The sequence below is a fragment of the Bufo bufo genome, chromosome 11 (assembly GCF_905171765.1).
Source record: "Bufo bufo chromosome 11, aBufBuf1.1, whole genome shotgun sequence".
NCBI classification, from domain to species: domain Eukaryota; kingdom Metazoa; phylum Chordata; class Amphibia; order Anura; family Bufonidae; genus Bufo; species Bufo bufo.
Window position 1 is genome coordinate 23,283,657 of NC_053399.1, and position 21,967 is coordinate 23,305,623.

The following is a 21,967-nucleotide window of genomic DNA, read 5'->3' on the forward strand; positions in this document are numbered from 1 at the left end:
TGCAAAGCTATTCACTGTTCTTGAAATATATAAGGACACCAGCAGTTTTTTTTTAAATATTAAAATAATTTTTTTTATCTTTCTCAGGTCTTCTTTGTGGATTACGGTAACCAGTCAAAAGTTGAAATGAATCTTTTGAGAGAAATTCCCAGCCATTTTCTGAATCTTCCTTTTCAGGCAAGGAGATTAGCTTTTTTTTCTTGTTTTTAACTTGATATTTTCTGGTCAGCTCTGCCTTCATAACCTGTCATGCGGAGATCATTTCTCTTGAATGGTTAAAGCATTTTGCAAATGCTTTTGGATATCCCTCAGGGGAACATATGCTCTTTGCACAGACATTAAGTGTGTGTTTGCGTGTATAAAAAGTCTGCGGTTTTCCACTTCTCCAGATTGCTGTTTGACTTGCTGACAATAGAAGAGCAGTGTTCCTGAATGAAATTGCTGCTGGCAAACAATGAGTCTGTATGAGGACGAGCGATGGCCTTAGCGATCCCTCATCCCAATACTGTGGAGGAGATCTCTGCATGTAATAGTAGCGGCCTCTGACAAGCAGGCGGTTGCCGGGAAGGAACGCTTCCTTCTTGACAGTCGCCTGCTAAATTGTCCTGTCTAAAAAGACCTCATCTCGTATCTATCTCTTTTGTCTGCCTGCCTACATATCTGTTGAAAAAAGGCAGCACTCCAGACGTGATTGAGTGGGAAAAGTGGATCATTTATTCACCGATATGTGCTATGTTTTGGCTGCTGCCAATATATTAAAAACCCATCATATTTATTTCTGATTTAGGCCTTGGAGTTCAAGATCTGCGAAATGAGACCGTCTGCACTGTCGCTGATCTGTGGAGAACAGTGGAGTCGCGCAGCTAGTGTAAAGTTTAACTCCTTAGTCAGTGGTTTCACTCTTATGGTTAAAGTCTTCTCCATCGTACACGGCATCCTGCATGTTGATGTCTATCGATGTTGTGATTCTCTTGAGGAAGTCAGTATAAGAGACATCCTTATATCGGAGGGATTTGCAGAACCCGCAGAGGAATCTTATGAATCAAAAGTAAGTATTTTTTATGATTACATGTTTTATGAACCACCAGTCAAAACTGCAGCAGTCACTCTCTGGTAATGGGGCGTGTTGCAGGTCTACAAAGCTGAGATTTACTAACGTGACTGCACGTAAATTCTTTCTAAAATGTGGCGCAAATTGTTGCAGTATGGCGCAACTAGGGATTCTGCACTTTTCGCGACACTAGATATGAAAAAGGTTGGCTCCGCCCAGGTGGGCTATATCCTCTCCACAGACACTAGGCTAATCAGTTTTAGTCTAGTGTCCCTAGGAGGCAGACACGACCTGCTCTTCTCCTGTAGGTCTTGCTGCTACTTTTTTTCTCTTCACTTTACAGGTGCAGGTTTTATCCTACAGCAGGGGGTCTTCATCGTAGAAGTCCACTTTAGTAGCACCCCCTGCAGGCACGTACCTTCGCCGGTCACCCAGTCCCCCATTACTACATCCGCAGTGGAGTACCGGTAGGTAATCCCACTCTAGGGCGAGTTTACTGAAGGGGTGACCCTGCGGCGCCTGAAGATGCCAGATTGTGAGTATGCTCCCTACCCTGGTTAGCGACTCCTTCCCGCCCATCAATCCATACTCCATCGGGTCCCCGTCCCCCCCTGGCCGTCCTTCCCTTCCTCAGCCTCCTAATTACTCTAATGCCTGGACTAGGCCGCACTTCCTTTTTCCTGGCATCCAGGATCTCTGTGTGGCTTATTTTCTCTCTATATGGGAGTCGCTATGACCCCCCCCTCAGGGCATTCCTTTCTCTCCTCCCCAGGTCCCGCGGTGTCCGTCCGCTAAGGGTTCTTCTTTTTTGGCTGCGGCATCTACTTCAGTCCCCAGCTCCGGCTGTGACAAGGCCACATCTGTTTTCCAATTTTTCCCTGCCATCCAGGGATTCTATTGGGTAATTTTTCTCACCAATGGGGGTCGCTTTGAACCCCTTTTCGTGCCTACCCTTTTTTGTAGCCTTTTGGAGGGTTTTTTTCCCCGCTTTCCAGCACCCTGCAGCATCAGTCCGCTGGTGGTGCCTCATTTTCGGCTACACTATCTACTCTAGCCCCCGACTTCTGCCGGGACTAGGCCAAACTCTTTCCCGCCATATTTTCTGGCTTCCCTTTTTTTTCTAAGGGTGTTGCCTCCCTCATGGCCTTCTAGAGGTCTCTGCACGGTATTTCCGATGGGAGGACGAGATGTACTTCTTCCCAGAGGGTGCTTTCTCCATCTTCACGGTGCCCCCAGCCCGCATGTAGCGCTATTAGTGGGACGTATTATTTTGGGCCCCTGTTCGGTGGTTCATGTGGCAGGTCCCCTTGCCCTCCATTCCTCCCCCTGGGTTGCATCTGCTCCTGCGGTGGCTGGGGGTTGCTGTGCTATCGCCCTAGCTGGCCTGCATGCGGTGACTGGATCCTGGGCTCAGCCGGGTTACCGTAAACTCTGTTCAGGGGTCACCTTCTCCCCACGTGGGTCCCTCGCCTCCACTGTAGCCTGCGCCCATTCTCAGCTATGATGATATTATGGCACTCTTCCCTGCCCTCATGCAGCAGCATCGCCAGAGTAGAGTTGTAATTGTTAGATCCAGTATATGGCTGGCCTGTTCAGATCTGACACCCGGTGCAGTACCTCCTGAACCAGGCCCTCTGAGTGCATCAAGTCTTCTCATTGCCCCTGCACTAGGCATGATTTTTACTTTATTGCTTGACGCACTACTTAAAGGGGTTGTCCGGGTTCAGAGCTGAACCAGGACATACCTCCATTTTCACCCCGGCAGCCCCCCTGACAGGAGCATCGGAGCAGTTCATGCTCCGATGCTCTCCTTTGTCCTGCGCTGAATCGCGCAGGGCAAAGGCATTTTTTGGAGATCCGGTGACGTACTGGGGCTCTCCATGGGGCTGCCAGGAAGCCCGGTGACGTCACCCGCACTGACGGGCGGGATTTTGAGCTGCCCTAGCCAGTAAAACGGCTAGGGCAGCACTTAAGCTGCCCATCAGAGCTGGTGACGTCGCTGAACACACTGCTGGGCGGAAGTTTCCGCCCGGCAGTGTGTTATTGAAAACAAAAGAACCCGTGCCCTGCGCGATCTAGCGCAGGGCAAGGGAGCTCATCGGACCATGAGATGCTCTGATGCTAGCCTCAGGGGGGCTGCCTGGGTGAAAATAAGGGTATGTCCGGGTTCAGCTCTGATCCCGGACAACCCCATTAACAGGACTTCTCAGTCATGTTATGCACCAGACAACCACACTCCCTCTGCCATGGGCAGGTGGTTGGCTATCATGCTAGGTTTGTTCTTTGTCAACCCTATAAAGTACTACTGTATTCCGCACAGCCGCGTTACCCCATTTCATGGATGGAGTACTCGCGTTGTTGTTACTGCCTCTCTGCTTTGTTTTCACAGCGTTACACGGCCCAGTCCTGGCAGAGTACCTGGATCACCACTGGATGCTCTATCCTGCAGGGATACGCAGCATTGGGAACACCAGCCGCTACTGCAGTGTTCGGGTCATCGATGGATGTCCTCTCTGATATGGCTGTGACAGGACTAGTGAGCACCACACACCTGCTTGGTGGGTGGAATTTTCCGCTGCTTGCTCTGGTATCGGACATGGTCCCGTAGTTCTTCCATGGTCCGGGCGTTCTTGGTACCCCCTTATGTTCTCTGATTAGTTGTGCTACATGACAGCAGTGCCGTTCGCTTGGACCTGGCCGTTGTCTGCACCTGTCAGTTTCTTCCCCCTTCCTTGGGGGTGTCAGTGTGCTCTGCTGGTAGCTGGTTTCTACATGTCAGGCTTTCCCTGGTGAATTCTGCATCCTTTTCTGACATATGGATGTCTGAGGATTCTTTTACAAAATCCAGGGTGCTGTAGTTGCCCCTTCCGGGGCAGTGTTATACAGTATGCTAGTCACTACACTTAGGATTGTTGATTAACCATGGCTTTTTTTGTTGGGTCTGTCCTCTTAACGTCTATTCACACGTCCGTTGTGGTTTTCGGATCCGCAAAACACCGGGCCGGCACCCCAATAGAAATGTCTATTTTTGTCCGCAGCTGCGAACCGGAAGTTCGGGGCCGCGCTCTGGAAATGCGGATGCGGACAGCACACTGTGTACTGTCCGCATCTCTTCCGGCCCCATTGAAAATGAATGGGTCCGCACCTGTTCCGTATAATTGCGGAATGGATCCGGACCCATTTTACGGACGTGTGAATGGACCCTTATAGATCCTCCTCCTGGAGCGTCCGTCTATATGCAGAGCGCTAGGCCATTACCAACAGACGCCTTCCGGTTGTGCTGCTCTCCTTCTTCAGGGGGAGCCCTGGTTCTTACAGATCCTTCCTCTGGCTCTCTTGTGCGCACTTGTTCAACTCTCGGTTCTGGTGCAGGACATCTAGCCCTGCTCCCTATTCTCTAGCGTCTTTATTTTTACCACCTTTGGTGGAGCTGGGTGTTCCCTTTGTTTCTTTCTTGCATATGGCCTTTTTTCCCAGGCACTTGTCCTTGGGATCCTGGCAGTCTCCCAATGACATTAACGAGAAAATTAGATTTTTGTACTTATCGTAAAATCCTTTCCTCGTTCAATTAATTGGGGGACACAGATCCCACCCTTTTTCATTAATTTCTCTTTGTCACCGGGCTGCTGTTCTTCTTCCTTCCCTGGTCCAGGACATGTTGGTTCTTTGCTTTTGTTTCTCTCTCCTACTGCTATTGGTACAAACTGATTAGCCTAGTGTCTGTGGAGAGGGTATAGCCCACCTGGGCTAAGCCAATCTTTTTTATATCTGGTGTCGCCTCCTAGTGGTAGGCGAAAAAAAATATCACATTTTTTCAGACTTGCTTAAAAAGGGATTGGGGCTTAGTGAGAAGGGGGCTGAGCTTCACAGCAAATGGGTGTGGTCTAAGATGTGCCACACACCAGTTAATTGGTTAGGGTTCCAAGTGTTGGTTTGATATTTTTGACCTGTCCTAAGGACAAGACGTCTAGTCTAAAGAATTGTGTCATCAGTAAACATCAGTAAATTACCTGTTTAAATCCAAATATTTTTTTTTAACAGAATTTACTTAGAATTGTTGAGTGTTTTGTTTTTTTTTTTAAATTTTTTCCCTATATCACCATATTAAAAAAATAAAATAAACTAATTCTGCAGTTTTCACATTGGCCAATAACATGCTGACACTTCCTGTTCTGTGGAGATCATTTTCTGATAGTCATCTCATTATCACAGGCAGGATTACAGTAACAGGTAACACCTATATGGAGTGAAAGAGAGATGGCTAGAGAGAGAGGGAGGTAGGTATGTAGAAAAAGTACAGTAGATCGAGAGGTAGATAGTGGAGGATAATAGATGATGCTCCATATATCTTATATCCTCCCCTTCCCTGCAGAATGACCTCTGCACAGGTCACAAAGCATGTCTATAGAACGCTCCCATAGAGGTCACTTCCGGTCTATTATGTCTATGGCTAATGTAAAGCATATCTCTATGTGCCGTAAACAACAGCTCATACAGGATTACTGCCCACATAATCGTGTACAGAAAATAGAATTGAAAAAATCTACTAATAGGAAACATGAACAGTTTAGAAAAAATATTTTGCTTCAGTATCTGGTATTAATTGCCAGAAAAAAAACATACTTGACACATAATGGGTTTTACCAGTATGAAATCTCAGGAAAGGCCAATTCAGCCAATCACTGGTGAAGGAAGATCACCATGATGGCAAGTGATTGGCTGAATGGGCCTTTCCAAGCATTTCCAGTGTGTCAAGCTGGGCCCGGCGCAGAGATGGGTGGAGCGATAGAGGTGAGTGCTGATTATTTTACACCTTCTGACCACTATGCTTAAGAGTGCGGCGACATTTCGTGCAATCATTGGCAATGGTGTCGCAATGTGACCTGCTACGACTGCGATATGACAGTCGCAAAATATCCAGACATGCACATATTTCTCGCCCATTTTCCTTGGGGGACACAGAAGACCTTGGTATAGCTCATCTCCTTAGGAGGCGTGACACTAAGTGAAAACTGTTAAGCCCCTCCTCCAGCAGCTATACCCTCAGCCTGGAGAGAGAGACTGCCAGTTTTTGCTTAGTGTCCAAGGAGGCAAGACACTCCCTGCTCTGTAGGGCTGTTTTCTCTCCTTTATAATTTTTTATTTTATTTTTTCTCTGGATTTGTTCTTCTCTTCAGGGACAACAGACACGCACAGACCTCTCTGTTCTCCCGGGGTCGAGCTGCGCCAGTGCCGGTCATCCGCACTGCTGCCTCCCCCACAGAAAGCAAGGTGGACCAGGGCAGCCTAGCTCCCCTGCATCCCACCAGCGCAAGGGTCGCCCGCATGCCAAGTCTCTCTTCCAGCATCCTGCCACTACGGTGCAAGTAGCTGAAGGGGCGACCCTGCTGGAACGGACCGAGGGTGAAGACGGCTGATGGTGAGAGAGTGGCTTCTCCTGCGTGACTGACCCCCATACTCAGGCAGGCTGGCTCTTGGGGTGTCTCTTGTCCTACAATCATCCTTTCCCCTGAAATGGCTGATAACAGGGGGCATACTCGGGCAGGCTGGCTCCTGGGTTGTCGCAAGGGCTGCAATCCATGCTCCCAGCCCCCCCCCCCCCCCCTTCTCCTGCCCGCTACCTCCATGGTAGGTATAGCCGCTCTGCCTCTTCCGGCCGCGGCCGGCATGTACATGTACGGGCGCTGCAAATTTAATTGCAGGGGGAGGGAACTTCTCCCAGGCGCGAATTCTTCCCACCTGGAGGTTCCTCCTCCCCCAGGGGATCGCTGCACCGCCCCCAAGGCCGGATCCCAGTTAACCCCTTAGGTACCGGCCATCTCCATGGGCCGGCTCCCGTATAGAGGAGGCCCTCTGAGATCCGGGCCTTCCTCATGGGCCTGTATAGTGGCCCCTTCCTACCTCTCACTGAGGCTGTGTCTTTAAAAAAGTATGCTATGGAATTCTTGTTGGCTGCGCTGGACGCTGCAGCCTGATCTCGGTAGAGCTGGCCATGTGCATGTCCCCCTTCCATAGGCGGCATGTTGCGCTCCCCGGACACGGCGCTGGTCAAAGTACATGCCCCCTTCCCTGTGCATGACCCCCTTCTGGGCGGAATATGGTATGCCCTACTTCTCTGAAGTCAGTACTGGTCTTGGGCATCACCACCTTCTTAGGCGGGCCTTTACACTCTTGCCGAATGCAGTGTTTGCCAGGTACATATCACCCTTTTCTAGACGGACTGCTTGTGTTCCATCGCATACTGTACTAGTCTTTTGCATGACTCTCTTCCAGGCGGCATATTGCACTTCTGTAGATACTGTGGGGCTCTGTCGATGGCCCCCTTCCCAGAGTGAATATTTACAGTGGGTGAATATTCATGCGCGCTCTGTTCATTGTATGGGCCGTATATGCCTTCTCCTCCCGTAGGTGGGTTGGCATTCTCACTGCTTACGGGGCTGACCGTACGTATGTCCCCCTTCCTCCCGCGACATACATGTTTCTCTTGGGATACGATGCTAGCCGCACGCCTTACACTCTTCTCCGAAGAGATCATTCTGCTTCCACCTGGTCCGGACGTGGTCTACTTGCTCTCTGCCTGCACCGAGCTAGGCGGTGCTCATTCTTGGTTTGGACAGTATTTTGCGGTTCAGCTTGTGGCAGTATCCACCATGCTCGTTGGCCCTTCCACCTGTGGAGTGTTCATGGCTCCTGGATGCGTACCCATTTCGTCCTCCTGCTGCTTTGCTTCCCTGCGCAAGCGGTCTCATGGACGAGAGGGCTGTCTGCAGCGCCCTTCGAATTCTACGCTGACTCTGGCGGGACTACGGTTCACTCACCTACTACCATTCCCTCCTCTTCGGATGTGGTGTGGTATGAGTCCTTCCTATGGGCGCCCTCTGCACTTTAGTGCCGCTCTGCTGCCAGGTTCGGGCCGCTTTCCTTTGGAGGGTCACCCAACTTCTCTTGGGTGCTTCCGTTATGCCAGGTCCGGGGGACCTCCACCTTGGGTTCTTCAGGGTGTTCGCCTTCTGCGAGGCGGTGAGCAGGGCGACACACAGAGTATCGGGTGTTCTGCCTTTGAGCTGTCCTACTCTGACTACCCTGTTACCCACTCCTCCCTTCGGTTGGAGGGGTTATGCCGGCGTCTGCCTCGGCTGCTTCTTCTCGCCGGCTCTGTTTTGGGTCCTGCTCAGGGCATATCCCTCCGATGTGGCTTCTGCCCTGGTCAGGCTTCAGAGGCTGTTCCTTCACAGCCCTCTCCTCGGGAGAGTATGGTTGTTGACTTGGATGGTTCCGGAGTTCCTGTTGTGACCTCGGACCGTCTCCCTCGTTCACACTAGCTGTACTGGCCGTGTGCCCACTTACCGTGCCTACCGCGTTCTGTCCTCACGCTTAGGTGACAGATTGTGTTTTTCCGTTCTAGGCGGGGGTCCTGCTGTAAACTTACCTTCTCGGTAAGTTGACCCCAAGGCTTGAATCTGGGTATCTACAGTGGTAACTGTAGCGCTCCCGGCACTTACCTTCTATTCCTTGCCATATTCGTCTTTAACTGGTAGACCGTAGCCTCTCACTCCCTGTACTGGTAATCCGTTCGCTCGGGTCTGAGGTAGTGATGGTGCCCTCAATTATACCTCATCCGTCTCGAGGTTAGTTGTTTCTGCCTTACCTGACGTTTTTTATTCCGCGACTACCATCTTCCTGTTGTACTGGGGTAGCTGCATTGCGTTCTACAGCAAGGCCATCTTCATCCCTTCCTGCTTTTGTCCCTGCTTGAGGACTACTCTTCGGTCAATGATTGTCCTTAAATCTCTCTCACAGGAATGGTAGAACCCTTTCCTCCGGTGGCACTATCGACATGGACTTTAGCCTGACTTGTCCTGGCATCTGTGTGCTACTGGACAGACCCCTTTGGTTCCTTCCGTCCGCTCTTCTGCTCCCCTACTCCGGGTGGCTACGGGACGAAGTTGCTCGTGGGCCGATGGACCAGCTTCGGCGGACTCTTCTGCCCGTGCTACTGGTCTGCGCCTTTTTTTAATTATTTTTTTCTTCTCGCTTGCCTAGGCGATTTCCAGCGGGCACGCTGGTTTTCGCTCTCGGCCGTGCTTCGTCCAGGATCTATTATCGGACTTGGAGATCTTACCTGCGGTTCTGTGGGAAGCTGGGCGTTCCCCCACTCCGCCTTTCTCTCCCCGCGGTTCGGTCCTTTCTCCAGTCCGGCCTGGACCTGGGACTGGGACTCTGTTCCTTGAAGGGTCAAGTGTCGGCGCTATCCATCCTCCTCCGGCATCCCCTGGCCCCTCTCGGGCCTGTCAAGACCTTCATCCACGGGGTGGCTCATTGGTTCCTCTGTACCGTCCCCTGGTACCGCCCTGCGAACTAAATACTGTACTCTCGGCGCTCCAAGCTTCCCCCTTCGAGCCGTTACAGAAGATCTCTCTACGCCTTCTGTCCTGTGGGTCCTGTTCCTTGTGGCCATCATGTCTCAATTAGCGGCCTTTTTTCTTGTTCCGAGCCTTTCTGTCCTTCCCCACGACAAGGATGTTCTCCATCCCGTCCCTTCCTTCCTTCTGACGGTGGTATCTGCCTTTCTTCTTGACGAGGCCATCGCTCTTACCACCTCTGGGAACGGACACTGCGCTGCTTGGACGTTGTTCGGGCCTTGAAGATTTACTTGGAGAACACCGGCTCCTTTCGGCGCTCGGACTCTTTTTGTGGTAACGGAAGGTCCGCGCATAGTGTTGCTGGCCTCCAAGGTGGCTTTCGCCCGCTTCATCAATTGGCTATTGCTGAGGTTACCGCACCAGGCACAAGGTTCCGCCTTTCGGTGTCGCCGCTCATTCCACCAGAGCGGTCGGTGCCTCTTGGGCCCAGAGACATCGGGCTTCGGCCGAAAATCTGTGCACGGCGGCCACTGGTCTTTCTTGCATGCCTTTACCAAGTTCTACAGGGTGCTTACTCATGCATCGGCGGATGCTGCCTTGGGCTGCCTGGTTTTTGCAGGCGGCTGTTCCTTCTTGCCTTCGGGTGCTTCACCTTGGAGCTGTGGTCCCTCCCCTCTTGGACTGCTCTCGGACGTCCCAAGGTCTCCTGTGTCCCCCAAGGAAAATGGGCAAGAAAACAAGATTTTTGTATAACTTACCAGTAAAATCTCTTTCTTGCTCTTCCTTGGGGGACACAGCACCCACCCATTCATTAGATTTTTCTACACGGTTACAGACTTTGTTTATCCCGTTGGGTAGTTGGCTGGTTGGTTCCACATTGTTGGTCATTGCCTTTTCTCACTACTTGGACACGCAACTGGCAGTCTCTCTCTCCAGGCTGAGGGTATAGCTGCTGGAGGAGGGGCTTAACAGTTTTCACTTAGTGTCACGCCTCCTAGGGAGCTGAGCTATACCAAGGTCTCCTGTGTCCCCCAAGGAAGAGCGAGAAAGAGATTTTACTGGTAAGTTATACAAAAATCTCGTTTTTTGTGTCGCGACAGATATAGGTCTACTCTTAGGATAAAATCTTACTGGAAAACCTTTTAAAATAATTTTTATCTTTTGATATTCTATGGATTGCCATTTCAAAGCAGATTCTTTGAACAGTCTAGCTAGAATATTGGGAATTCCCAAGGAAGCGACAGACTCTGATTTCTTTGGATGTCATTATCATCGCCTTTCTATATAAATTCATTGTGGCATGAGATTGGACATTTGTATTTATTAAATCGGACAGATTGGCAACTGTAAAGCGGAAGGAAGATTCCTGTGGCATTACTAAAATTACCCGGGCAAGACATCTGTTCTGTGCATTTGCTTTAGTAGCCAAGATTTTCTCTCAGATATTCAGGCAAGAATAAATGACTTCTGTACGAACAGGCGGTTAATAGCAAAAATATACAATGTGTACTGTAATTCTTTTCTCTCTAGACCAGAAATGGTTAGAAGTTTTCTACATGAGATCTGTGTTTTTATGCAGCTTGTGATGAGCTTTCTCACGTCTTTGTAGAATCTAGAAAAACAGCCTGGTAACCAGATATTGACATCTATTGGTCCCTGCTGTGGGGTCTACCTATAGATCACAATCTACTGCTGTCGACAAGTGCCATTCCTTGAGATCTGCGGTGTCTTGGAAATCAACCTTCTTTGCTGAGTTGGTGACTGAAAATGCAGCTGTTTTGACCACATATTCTGCCTTCATGGTGCCCCACCACGGTGCAGCCAAGCCGCTGTAACCGCACTCGCATTCCCGCTATATGCCATAGTTTGCTTGCCGATGCATGTAAAGTACATACATACCATGTGCTTCACCTTTACTTGCAGCAAAACTGCAGCTGTCAGTGGTAATCTGAATGTGGTTACCAAATTGGCCAAGCTATGTATAAGGCACCCGTACACCAATCCACAATAACCAGTGACTGGTGAAGTATATATCATTGGTTGTCTCGTGTACAGGGGTTGGGATATATCAGACAGCAAGTGGCCAGTCAGTTCTTCAAGTTGATGTGTTTTGGTAGCAGTAAAAATGGGCAAGTGTAAGGATCTGAGTATTTCTGACAAAGGTGAAGTTGTGATGGCTAAATAACTGGGTGAGATCAGCTCCAAGACTGCAGGTCTTCTTGGGTGTTCCTAGTATGCAGTGTTTAGTACCTTCCAACAGTGGTCCACGAAAGGGCGACCAGTGAAGGTGCAACAGTCATTGGTGCCCAAGATTCATTGATGTTTATGGTAAGTGAAGACAAGCCCATCGGATCTTATAGAGGAGCTACTGTAGAGCAGATTGCTGAAAAGTTAAAGGAGCTGTCTCATGATGGACAGTGGGGGCATATGCTAGGATATGCCCGCATTGTCTTATAGGTGCGGGACCCGCACCTATATTGAGAACGGAGCCCTGCAAGTGAAGGAGGGCGAACTGCGCATGTGCAGCCGCCCTCCATTAATTTTTTATGGGCCCGAGGAAAATAGCCGAGCGCTAGCTCGGCTATTGACGTCAGCACCATAGAAATAAATGAGAGCAGGGGCCGCGCATGAGCTGTTCGCTCCCATTCACTTCTATGGGGAGCCGGCTTGGTGGTGGCTGGACCAGAGTCCTCCAGCCACCACCTTGCGGGCTCCGTTCTCAATATAGGTGCGGGTCCCAGCTGTGGGACCCGCACCTATAAGACAATGGGGGCATATCCTAGCGATATGCCCCCATTGTCTATGATGAGACAACCCCTTTAATGCTGGCTATGGTAGAAAAGTGTCAGAGCACACAGAGCATCGCAACTTGCTGTGACAAGTGGCCTTGTCTTATGAATCACCTTTTCTCGCCCATATTCATTGGGGGACACAGAGACCGTGGTATAGCTATGTCCTCTAGGAGGTGTTGACACTAGTAAAAGCTGTTAGCTCCTCCCCCGGCAGCTATACCCCCTCCGGCCTGGAGAGAGAGCTTCAGTTTTTTCTAGTGTCAATAGGAGGCAAGACCTCCCTGCTCTGCAGGGAATCTCCTGAAGATTTTTTATTTTAGTTTATTTTTTTTCCTTCTTTTTCAGATGGGACAACAGTGGTCGCCTCGCCTCCCTGTTCTCCCAGGGTCGAGTTGCGCCAGTGCCATCCGCACTGCTGCCTCCCCCACAGAAGACAAGGTGGACCAGGGCAGCCTCGCTCCCCTGCATCCTGCCAGCCAAGGCCTGCAAACAGCAGATCTGCAATATATGGCCACTGGCCGTGTGCACACTGCATAACAGATGCGGACCCATTCACTCGCAATCCGGAAGGCGTGGTACGGAACCCCACGGAAGTACTACAGAGTTAAATGGGATTGGATCCTTATGCGGCAGCCGCATGGATGATGCCCTGCATTGCTGTCCCCAATGCACAGAAAAGCCAAGCAACAGGCTTTACCCTGATTTGGAGTTTTAGGAAAAATATACATTTTTAATTAGATTTGCATGTAAGAACTGTGGGAACTCTTCTGTTCGCATCTGACAGCTAGCACCTCTGGTCTAACGTGTTTCCTCAGCTCATCTCATATTTTACTGATGATTGAGTCTTCTCACTTCAGCATCCAAAGTACACATAACACATCCACTTGGTGTCGTCTGAAATCTGCCAGACATGAGACCATACTGCAATACAGTCAGCACAGAGGCCATGATGAGCGTATAGCTAGAAGGACACTGGAGGAATTAGGCGAGCTGGAAAATGTCAGAGTTACAGCGTGATCTACTTTATTTAGTAATGGCTCCTATGGATCTGGCACCAGTATGTGACCAGCGGTCAATGATATTGTTCTGTTCTTCCTCTGACAGAACAGGAATTGCTTCTGGTACTTCAGGTATGACTAATAAACTGGCATTACCATACTCGGGTACCGGTTTATTAGAAGCAAACCTTTCTACAATTTGCTATTAGGCTGTATTCACACATGAAATAATTGTTAATTTTTTCTTGCAAAAGTGACAGCCTTACCCTGCAGTGGTGTCCGGTTTACAACCCAAAAAGTAGATATAAACTGAATGTTAAATTTACAAAGGAGTGGTAAGCGAGAACTGCGTCATTGGCACTCTGACTGGTAAAACCATATAGAATCAATAGTGTTTTTTTTTTTTTTATACAAATGGCATATATGTGTATGTGGTTTCACTGTATATTATGCGTTTCAGAATGGTGATGCTCACTGTCACCATTTCTGTGACTACTAGCTGATCACAAAGTGTTTGCCTGCTGGGATCCCCATCAATCAGGGAGGATCAGGCAGTAAGAGTTCACTTTCCTTGCAGCGCCTCCGCAGGGGAAACGAAGTATTAAAAAATGGTATTTTGAATCATTTGGTTGTCTGTGTAATACAGGACAGATCCTTCAGAGCCAGAGACGCTGCTTGTACCTGCTCTCTACTCTGTAAGAGATGAAGATGCTGAACAGAGCACTCCTCACTAACTCAGAATACCCAAATAGTGTGTATGAAAATGGTTTAAAGGGGTATTCGGGTTAAATGACGTCATCCCCTATCCATAGGATGGGTTATATAACTGTTAGATTGGTGGGGGTCCGACTGCTTGGATCCCCACCGAAAATGTGGGCCCCCTTCTTGTGAAGTCAGTGGAGTGGCATTTGGAGCATACACACTGTACTCGGCTATCTCAGACACACGTTTGACCTGCCGCTTCATTCATTTTGGGGGAACAGGGCCCCTATTGTCGTAATTTGTGGGGATCTCAGCAGTCAAACCCCCACCAATCTAACAGCCATCTGACCAGCAGACCGCTTTAACGTATTGTGGCCTGTGCCATGGTTTTTCTGATGTGTTTGCGGTACAGCTACCTGTCACTGCTACCTGTGCAGTTTGGTAATAAGGGGAAGATTGTGTAGATTGCATTGTAAGAAGTGATTAAAAGGCATCTCCGTTTAATGTGACCATTGTTTTTGTCATGGTAGAATTTTGTAAGATCCCTAAACAAGGATCTTACCATGTTGTCTGCAATAGTCTAGACAGTTTCTCTGTCTAGATGCATGACGTCTCCTCTGTAGCCATCTAGATTTTATACCAAATATTGCACCCTAGGTATATCCAAGATTTTATTATGTTTAAAATAATCCTACCGCATCATTTTCTCATAATTGCCATATTTCACATCCTTTTTTTTGTCCAGCAAAGCAATGGCGTACTGATGGAACTGTTCTCAGGCAGTAACACAAGTGAGGCGGTACATGCACAAGGCTTCATGAAAAAGGACGAGAAAGACCTGATTGACAGCCTGCTGGAAAGCTATCAGAACAATCAGTTTGGTAATCCAAACAGTAAGGTGAGAAAAGCTGCATGTACTCTGTAAGTGGCCTTCCCTGGAACATGGATTTACCACTTAAAGGGAGTCTTTCACCTAAACTGACCATTATAGAACACTAACACCATGATCTGCATTATAGTCCCCATATTGGAATGCTACTTACCGTACAGCTGTCCGTCGCTTATTTTTGCTAAAAAACACTTGTATTCAATATGTTAATTAGGTTCTGAAAGTGCCCAGGGGCGGCGTTCAAGTGGCCGGTGCCCAGGCCCTCGTCGCTTTTCATATGAAACCCCTCCCCTTTCACCCCTCTGGCCCGCCCTAGGTTCTTCAGAAATCCAGCGCCAGCGCCGTTCACAAGATTTGCCGCGCCTGCGCACTTTATTCCCCATTATGGGCAGAGGCACAAGAGTTTAATGCGCATGTGCCAGCCAGAGGGGCGAAAGGGGAGGGGTTTCATATGAAAAGCGACGAGGGCCTGGGCACCGGCCACTTCAACGCCGCCCCTGGGCACTTTCAGAACCTAATTAACATATTAAATAAAAGTGTTTTTTAGCAAAAAATAAGCGACTGACAGCTGCACGGTAAGTAGCATTCCAATATGGGGACTATAATGCAGATCATGGTGTTAGTGTTCTATAATGGTCAGTTTAGGTGAAAGACCCCCCTTAAACTTCGGTGCACCATGTAGTATAAGATGCCTCGTGTTTTCATTATTTCTTTACCCAGTAAACTGCAATAAGATGTCACGATGACCAACACGTATTACCTCACCTAATGGGTAGGCCCACGAGGTGGAAATTTCATGTGTTTTTTTCCCATTGTTTTCAGAGGTAATCTATGTTGCCATTCATATTTTTTTTTTCCCGATTGGATTTGAAAAGCACAAGTGACATGTCACTTCTTGATGTGGTTTCCATGTATAGACCACAGTGGGTTAGCCTCTTGAGGATTAAAGAATAGGGCTCATCCGCATGCGGACCTGTGCTAGTTCAAACTGCAAATCTGCGGCAGAAATAACTGTGGAGACATTTATGTTCTGCTTGTAAAGAGCAAAAGTAAAGCTATCATATTTGTGACCTGTGACATAAAGGAAATGCTTATTTATACGGTGAGCCCTGTAAAAAAAAAATTGTGAAATTGCGTTTTTTCCCCCCATTCCCATCACAAAAATGTTGATACTTTTATTTGTACCATAAGATGGAGCTACTAAGAAATACTCAGCCCACCAAAAACAAGCTCTTAAAACTGATACAGGTAACCTCCAGTGATTCTGTTTCAGGTTATTCTTCATGGCCTTTTCCACCCCTATGAAGTCCAGTTTCACAGTATGCTGAGAGTGTCCAAATTCAGGTAAGAAATTTCACTTTTTTATGATCTGCTGACATCCTTTGAAGTATTGTGTGCATTGTTATCATAGATATTTACAGACGGAGTCCACTCTTCTATTTATTGTAATCTCTTGTTACTTTCTTAGATCAGTGTGGATTGAAAAAGAAAGTATTAACTCAATAGTGGTCAATGATACTCCAGAAGCAACTCACCAGAGAATGTTTGTCGCTGCGTCGTTGTCTGTCAACGCAACCGGTACAATTTTTTTAAATCTTTGTTCCTTAGTAGGCAATTTCTAAATCTGGTTAGAAATATTAGATTTTTGTTGGCACGTCGGTGCCGATCAGTTCTCTCCCATGAGAAAACCATGGATCCAACTGATGGAGTGTCACCCAAAAGACCTTTTTCAGACTAGTCAATAAAATCAAGATAAAGGACGGCTCTGCCTCCTGGTTTGAGATGGTCAGGTGCACCTATCTGATGTCGCACTCAAAGCACCAAAATATTATAACAATAGTAGATGGGCACTCTAATATCCAGAACCACCGAGTAATTTGTTCATAATATTTAATCAGAGTAAAACAAATAATAGCAATATCATAAAATACAATCAATGAATCCAATATCTAAAATAGGCCTACAAACAAAATATGAACAATCTTATATTAATTCTAATAGCCGCTATAGATGGGGTAGATAAAACTAGTAATAAGCTGCCACCAGAACAATCTCCGGTTACAATGGTTGAATAAGTCGGGCGGGTAATAGGCACCTGCAAATAATCCCCAAGTGATGTGTTACACAAAGAAATATATAAACGTGAAGTGCAATATAATGCAATAATCCAAGTGCAATATAATACAAATAAAACCAGGAAAAGGAGGTATAATAGAAATAAATAAAAATTATAAGATGCTGGTGATCACTTTTCCGTGAAAAAAGAGACAAAAAAGTAATTTTAGATTGTGCAATGTTGCTGTATATGAATAGGTGATAGTCAATCACTATTTAAAGTGCATATGCTGCCCGTATTCAACAAGATTTTGTAGTGGCTACTCCACAACTGTAGCTAATACCTCCGGGTATAGCTATTTTGTTCCAATGGTCTGGTCAGTGTTAAATGCTCTCCATAATCAACCAGAGAAAATGCAGAGAAAATAAAATGTCAATTATTTAACAATCGCTGCACCTTGTAGTAGTACTCACGCTTGATGGTATATTCCGATCTGTAGCGTGGCTGTAAGAAGGCTTACCTCACGTATGATATAAGGAGGTACCTTGCTAGTATGTCTTGACTCTATGGTCCGTTTTCGCTGTTAACCGCAGTTGTCCAGAGCCGACCGTGGTTCCCAGGTCTCACTCTGATTGAATCAAGGGCAGAATCTGGATGCGTCTGCACTGGGCGTTTCTCACTGCTCCATGTGGTTGGTTTAATTACTCCAGCTGATTTCTGCTATCCATGTGTTACCAGACTATGGCCAGTAGATCTGGTATTAGTTTGGTGGAAGCGCTTTTTCTAGATATCAATCATCATATTGAAAATCTAGTTCTGCCGGTTTTCTGCCAGGATTAGTTTCTTATCCGTCCACGCCAGACGCGTTTCGAAGGTTGGACTACCTTCTTCCTCAGTGGCTTTGGTAAGAACTGCCTGGATATCCGGCTTTTATTCCTCTGGCTATCAAAGAGGGTTGTTTATTAACCCTGGAGTGGATCTTGTGGATCTGGTAGTCATTTAGTCATATAGTTTTTTCAATATGGTTCCTATGCGGTTTTTTATGCGGTTTTTTATTATTTATTTCTCTGGCTATCAAGAGAGCTCTTTATTAATCCTGAACAGGATCTTGTGGATCCAATAGTCTTTTGGTCAAGCAGCTTTTTCACCATAATTCCTATGTAGTTTTCTGGTGCGTTTTTTTTTTTTTTTTTTTTTTTTTTTTAGTGCGGTTTTTTCTGCGGTTTTTTTCATGCGGTTTCTTACAAAAATCTCATAAATTCTTTTATAACCACACATAACTCTATTTGCAATGAATCGCTTTTGTGGGAACTGGTTATATTCTCACATTAACTCGCTTTTCCTTTGAAGGTAGGAAATCAAACATCTGAGCGACATCTAAATAATTTATATATAATTATACATATCAATGGTAATGCATAAGATGGACCCATGCCCTAGACAATATAGGATCACCTATAGATTTGGCGTATCTGGTAGGTGGGTTAATCTCAGTATGCATTACCTGATATCTATCATAAAAATATAAAATAAACATATATATAATTTAATAAATATCATAAAAAGTTTTTTAGCTAAAAATTTATTAAAACATTTCTAAATTTTATTTCAAGAGAGAGACATACATGTGAGTAAAGCAGGGAGGTCTGTGGGAGAAATTTTGCAGAGGGTTCCCACTTAGAGACTTAGGTAGTGGATTATTAACCCTGTATGGTCCATTTATCGTATACTCTATTCTGGTGTGCAGTAGTAGTCAAGGGAATACTAGATGATTTCATGTAAGAGGAATACTCGTGATGTATTTTTCAGACTAGTGTTCGGTGCGGAAAACACGCTCTGTGTGGAAGTGTGATTTTCCCATTATGGACACTGCTCGTTTCACAGGGTGGCACGGCATTATACTAATTCATAGTGCTCTGAGTCTCTGCATGACCCTGGCAACTTGTGATCAAAGCTTGTACAGTTTTGCTGTGTGCCACGCTGCTTCCCTGTGGCCGCATTTTGTATGGGCACTCTAATCTGATTCACTCCTTAATACACTGCTCAAAAAAATAAAGGGAACACAAAAATAACACATCCTAGATCTGAATTAATTAAATATTCTTCTGAAATACTTTGTTCTTTACATAGTTGAATGTGCTGACAGCAAAATCACACAAAAATAAAAAAATGGAAATCAAATTTTTCAACCCATGGAGGTCTGGATTTGGAGTCACAAAGTGGAAAAACACACTACAGGCTGATCCAACTTTGATGTAATGTCCTTAAAACAAGTCAAAATGAGGCTCAGTAGTGTGTGTGGCCTCCACGTGCCTGTATGACCTCCCTACAACGCCTGTGCATGCTCCTGATGAGGTGGCGGACGGTCTCCTGAGGGATCTCCTCCCAGACCTGGACTAAAGCATCTGCCAACTCCTGGACAGTCAGTGGTGCAACGTGACGTTGGTGGATAGAGCGAGACATGATGTCCCAGATGTGCTCAATTGGATTCAGGTCTGGGGAACGGGCGGGCCAGTCCATAGAATCAATGCCTTCGTCTTGCAGGAACTGATGACACACTCCAGCCACATGAGGTCTAGCATTGTCTTGCATTAGGAGGAACCCAGGGCCAACCGCACCAGCATATGGTCTCACGAGGGGTTGGAAAATCTCATCTCGGTACCTAATGGCAGTCAGGCTACCTCTGGCGAGCACATGGAGGGCTGTGCGGCCCTCCAAAGAAATGCCACCCTACACCATTACTGACCCAATGCCAAACCGGTCATGCTGGAGGATGTTGCAGGCAGCAGAACGTTCTCCACGACGTCTCCAGACTCTGTCACATCTGTCACATGTGCTAAGTGTGAACCTGCTTTCATCTGTGAAGAGCACAGGGCGCCAGTGGCGAATTTGCCAATCTTGGTGTTCTCTGGAAAATGCCAAACATCCTGCACGGTGTTGGGCTGTAAGCACAACCCCCACCTGTGGACGTCGGGCCCTCATATCACCCTCATGGAGTCTGTTTCTGACCGTTTGAGCAGACACATGCACATTTGTGGCCTGCTGGAGGTCATTTTGCAGGGCTCTGGCAGTGCTCCTCCTGTTCCTCCTTGCACAAAGGCGGAGGTAGCGGTCCTGCTGCTGGGTTGTTGCCCTCCTACGGCCTCCTCCACGTCTCCTGATGTACTGGCCTTTCTCCTGGTAGCGCCTCCATGCTCTGGACACTACGCTGACAGACGCAGCAAACCTTCTTGCCACAGCTCGCATTGATGTGCCATCCTGGATAAGCTGCACTACCTGAGCCACTTGTGTGGGTTGTAGACTCCGTCTCATGCTACCATTAGAGTGAAAGCACCGCCAGCATTCAAAAGTGACCAACACATCAGCCAGGAAGCATAGGAACTGAGAAGTGGTCTGTGGTCACCACCTGCAGAACCACTCCTTTATTGGGGGTGTCTTGCTAATTGCCTATAATTTCCACCTGTTGTCTATTCCATTTGCACAACAGCATGTGAAATTGATTGTCACTCAGTGTTGCTTCCTAAGCGGACAGTTTGATTTCACAGAAGTGTGATTGACTTGGAGTTACATTGTGTTGTTTAAGTGTCCCCTTTATTTTTTTGAGCAGTGTAGTTCAAGGGGTATCCCAGTTATATTATGTTATCCACTATTCACAGGACTGCTGGGACCCCAACCAATCATGAGAATAAGAGTGCCAGGTTGAGCTTGCAGACTGCTGGTCTATTCATCTCTATGGGAGTGCTGGGGATACAGCGCCACTCCATTTCAGGGGTTCCTGCAGGGAACTGGACCCTGTTCTGGTGATTGGTGAAGGTCCCAGCAATCGACCCTCAACTGATCTATCCTGTGGATAGGAGATAACTTGTTAAAACCAGAATACCCCTTATGCCGTGCCAATTTCCCTATTTTCTGTGTTGCTCTTCGTAATTAGTCAGCAATTATAGAATTAGGCTACATGCACACGACCGTTGTGTGTTTTGCGGTCCGCAAATGGCGGATCCACAAAACGCGGATGGCGTCCGTGTGCGTTCCGCAATTTGCGGATAGTCACAGACAGCCTTTAATATAACTGCCTATTCTTGTCCGCAAAACGCGGACAAGAATAGGACAGGTTATATTTTTTTTTTTGCGGACCACGGAACGGAGCAACGGATGCGGACAGCACACGGAGTGCTGTCCGCATCTTTTGCGGCCCCATTGAAGTGAATGGGTCCGCATCCGAGCTGCCAAAACTGTGGCTCGGATGCGGACCAAAACAACGGCCGTGTGCATGTGGATTTTGTTTTTGTTCTCAGGCTGGATTTCATTCACAGCTTGTCCTTCATGAGTGACTATAGGCTTAGTGGGTGCCCGACGTTCCTGTCTAAACACATTGTGGACTGCTTCCAATAACTCCCATTGAAGTGAATGGAAAGGAACGCACATGTGTGTTAGGGGACCTGAAGATTTTTGTTGCATATCCGATGGCATTGGGAATACCCTTCTAATTTGCTGTGAAATTGAATGACCGTGCAGAATATATGTGCGCGCAATTTAGAATTCTCTTGGATTCTGATTTATTTGCTATATGACCCCTTTATTAGGATCTGGATGTAATGATGCTGAAAACCTGATCATCCTTACAAGGACAGGATCCAGCAGAGGAGTGTTTCTTTTTAATATCTGCTCATTTTGTCAGGTATTCACATGCTTATACTGGTATGTCCTATCATTGTTTTTAGGAACTATGCTAATGTTAAGAGAGACATCACTGCTTCCATCCATCCCTGGTTTGCCTGCACTGATCAGCATGCTGTTTGCTCCTGTAACAGAGCTCAGGTATGTATTGGCTTCACAGTAGGTATATTCTTGTTCGAATTTTGTTGCCGCAGTATTTTCTAAGGTTTGAAAGTGAAAGGAAACATGGGACCCCTGCCGATCAGCTGTTTGAGAAGGCAGTGGTGCTCGCAGTAGCACCGCGGCCTGATCGCTGATTCCCGCAGGCCCAGTGACGTCACAACCTGGGCGCAGCTCAGCCCCATTGAAGTCGATCAGATGCTGATGATCTATCCAAAGGATGGATCTTCGGTAAGAAAAAGGCGGACAACCCCTTTAAGTGTCTATTCTAATCACATTC

The 21,967-nt window shown here is 47.3% G+C and overlaps 1 protein-coding gene and 1 long non-coding RNA gene across 2 annotated transcripts in view; both read left to right on the top strand.

The window, feature by feature from the left end:
• LOC120981392 overlaps positions 1-21,967 on the top strand; it is a 643,721-nt gene that overhangs the window by 405,962 nt on the left and 215,792 nt on the right. The gene's annotated exons all lie outside the window — the stretch shown is intronic.
• The window catches only part of TDRD9 (tudor domain containing 9), a 147,551-nt gene that overhangs the window by 110,275 nt on the left and 15,309 nt on the right, over positions 1-21,967 (top strand). The window contains exons 28-33 of the mRNA XM_040410868.1: positions 88-177; positions 788-1,048; positions 14,652-14,804; positions 16,069-16,139; positions 16,264-16,373; positions 21,573-21,669. Coding sequence (XP_040266802.1) covers positions 88-177; positions 788-1,048; positions 14,652-14,804; positions 16,069-16,139; positions 16,264-16,373; positions 21,573-21,669 — 782 coding nt within the window. The remainder of the gene's footprint in view (positions 1-87; positions 178-787; positions 1,049-14,651; positions 14,805-16,068; positions 16,140-16,263; positions 16,374-21,572; positions 21,670-21,967) is intronic.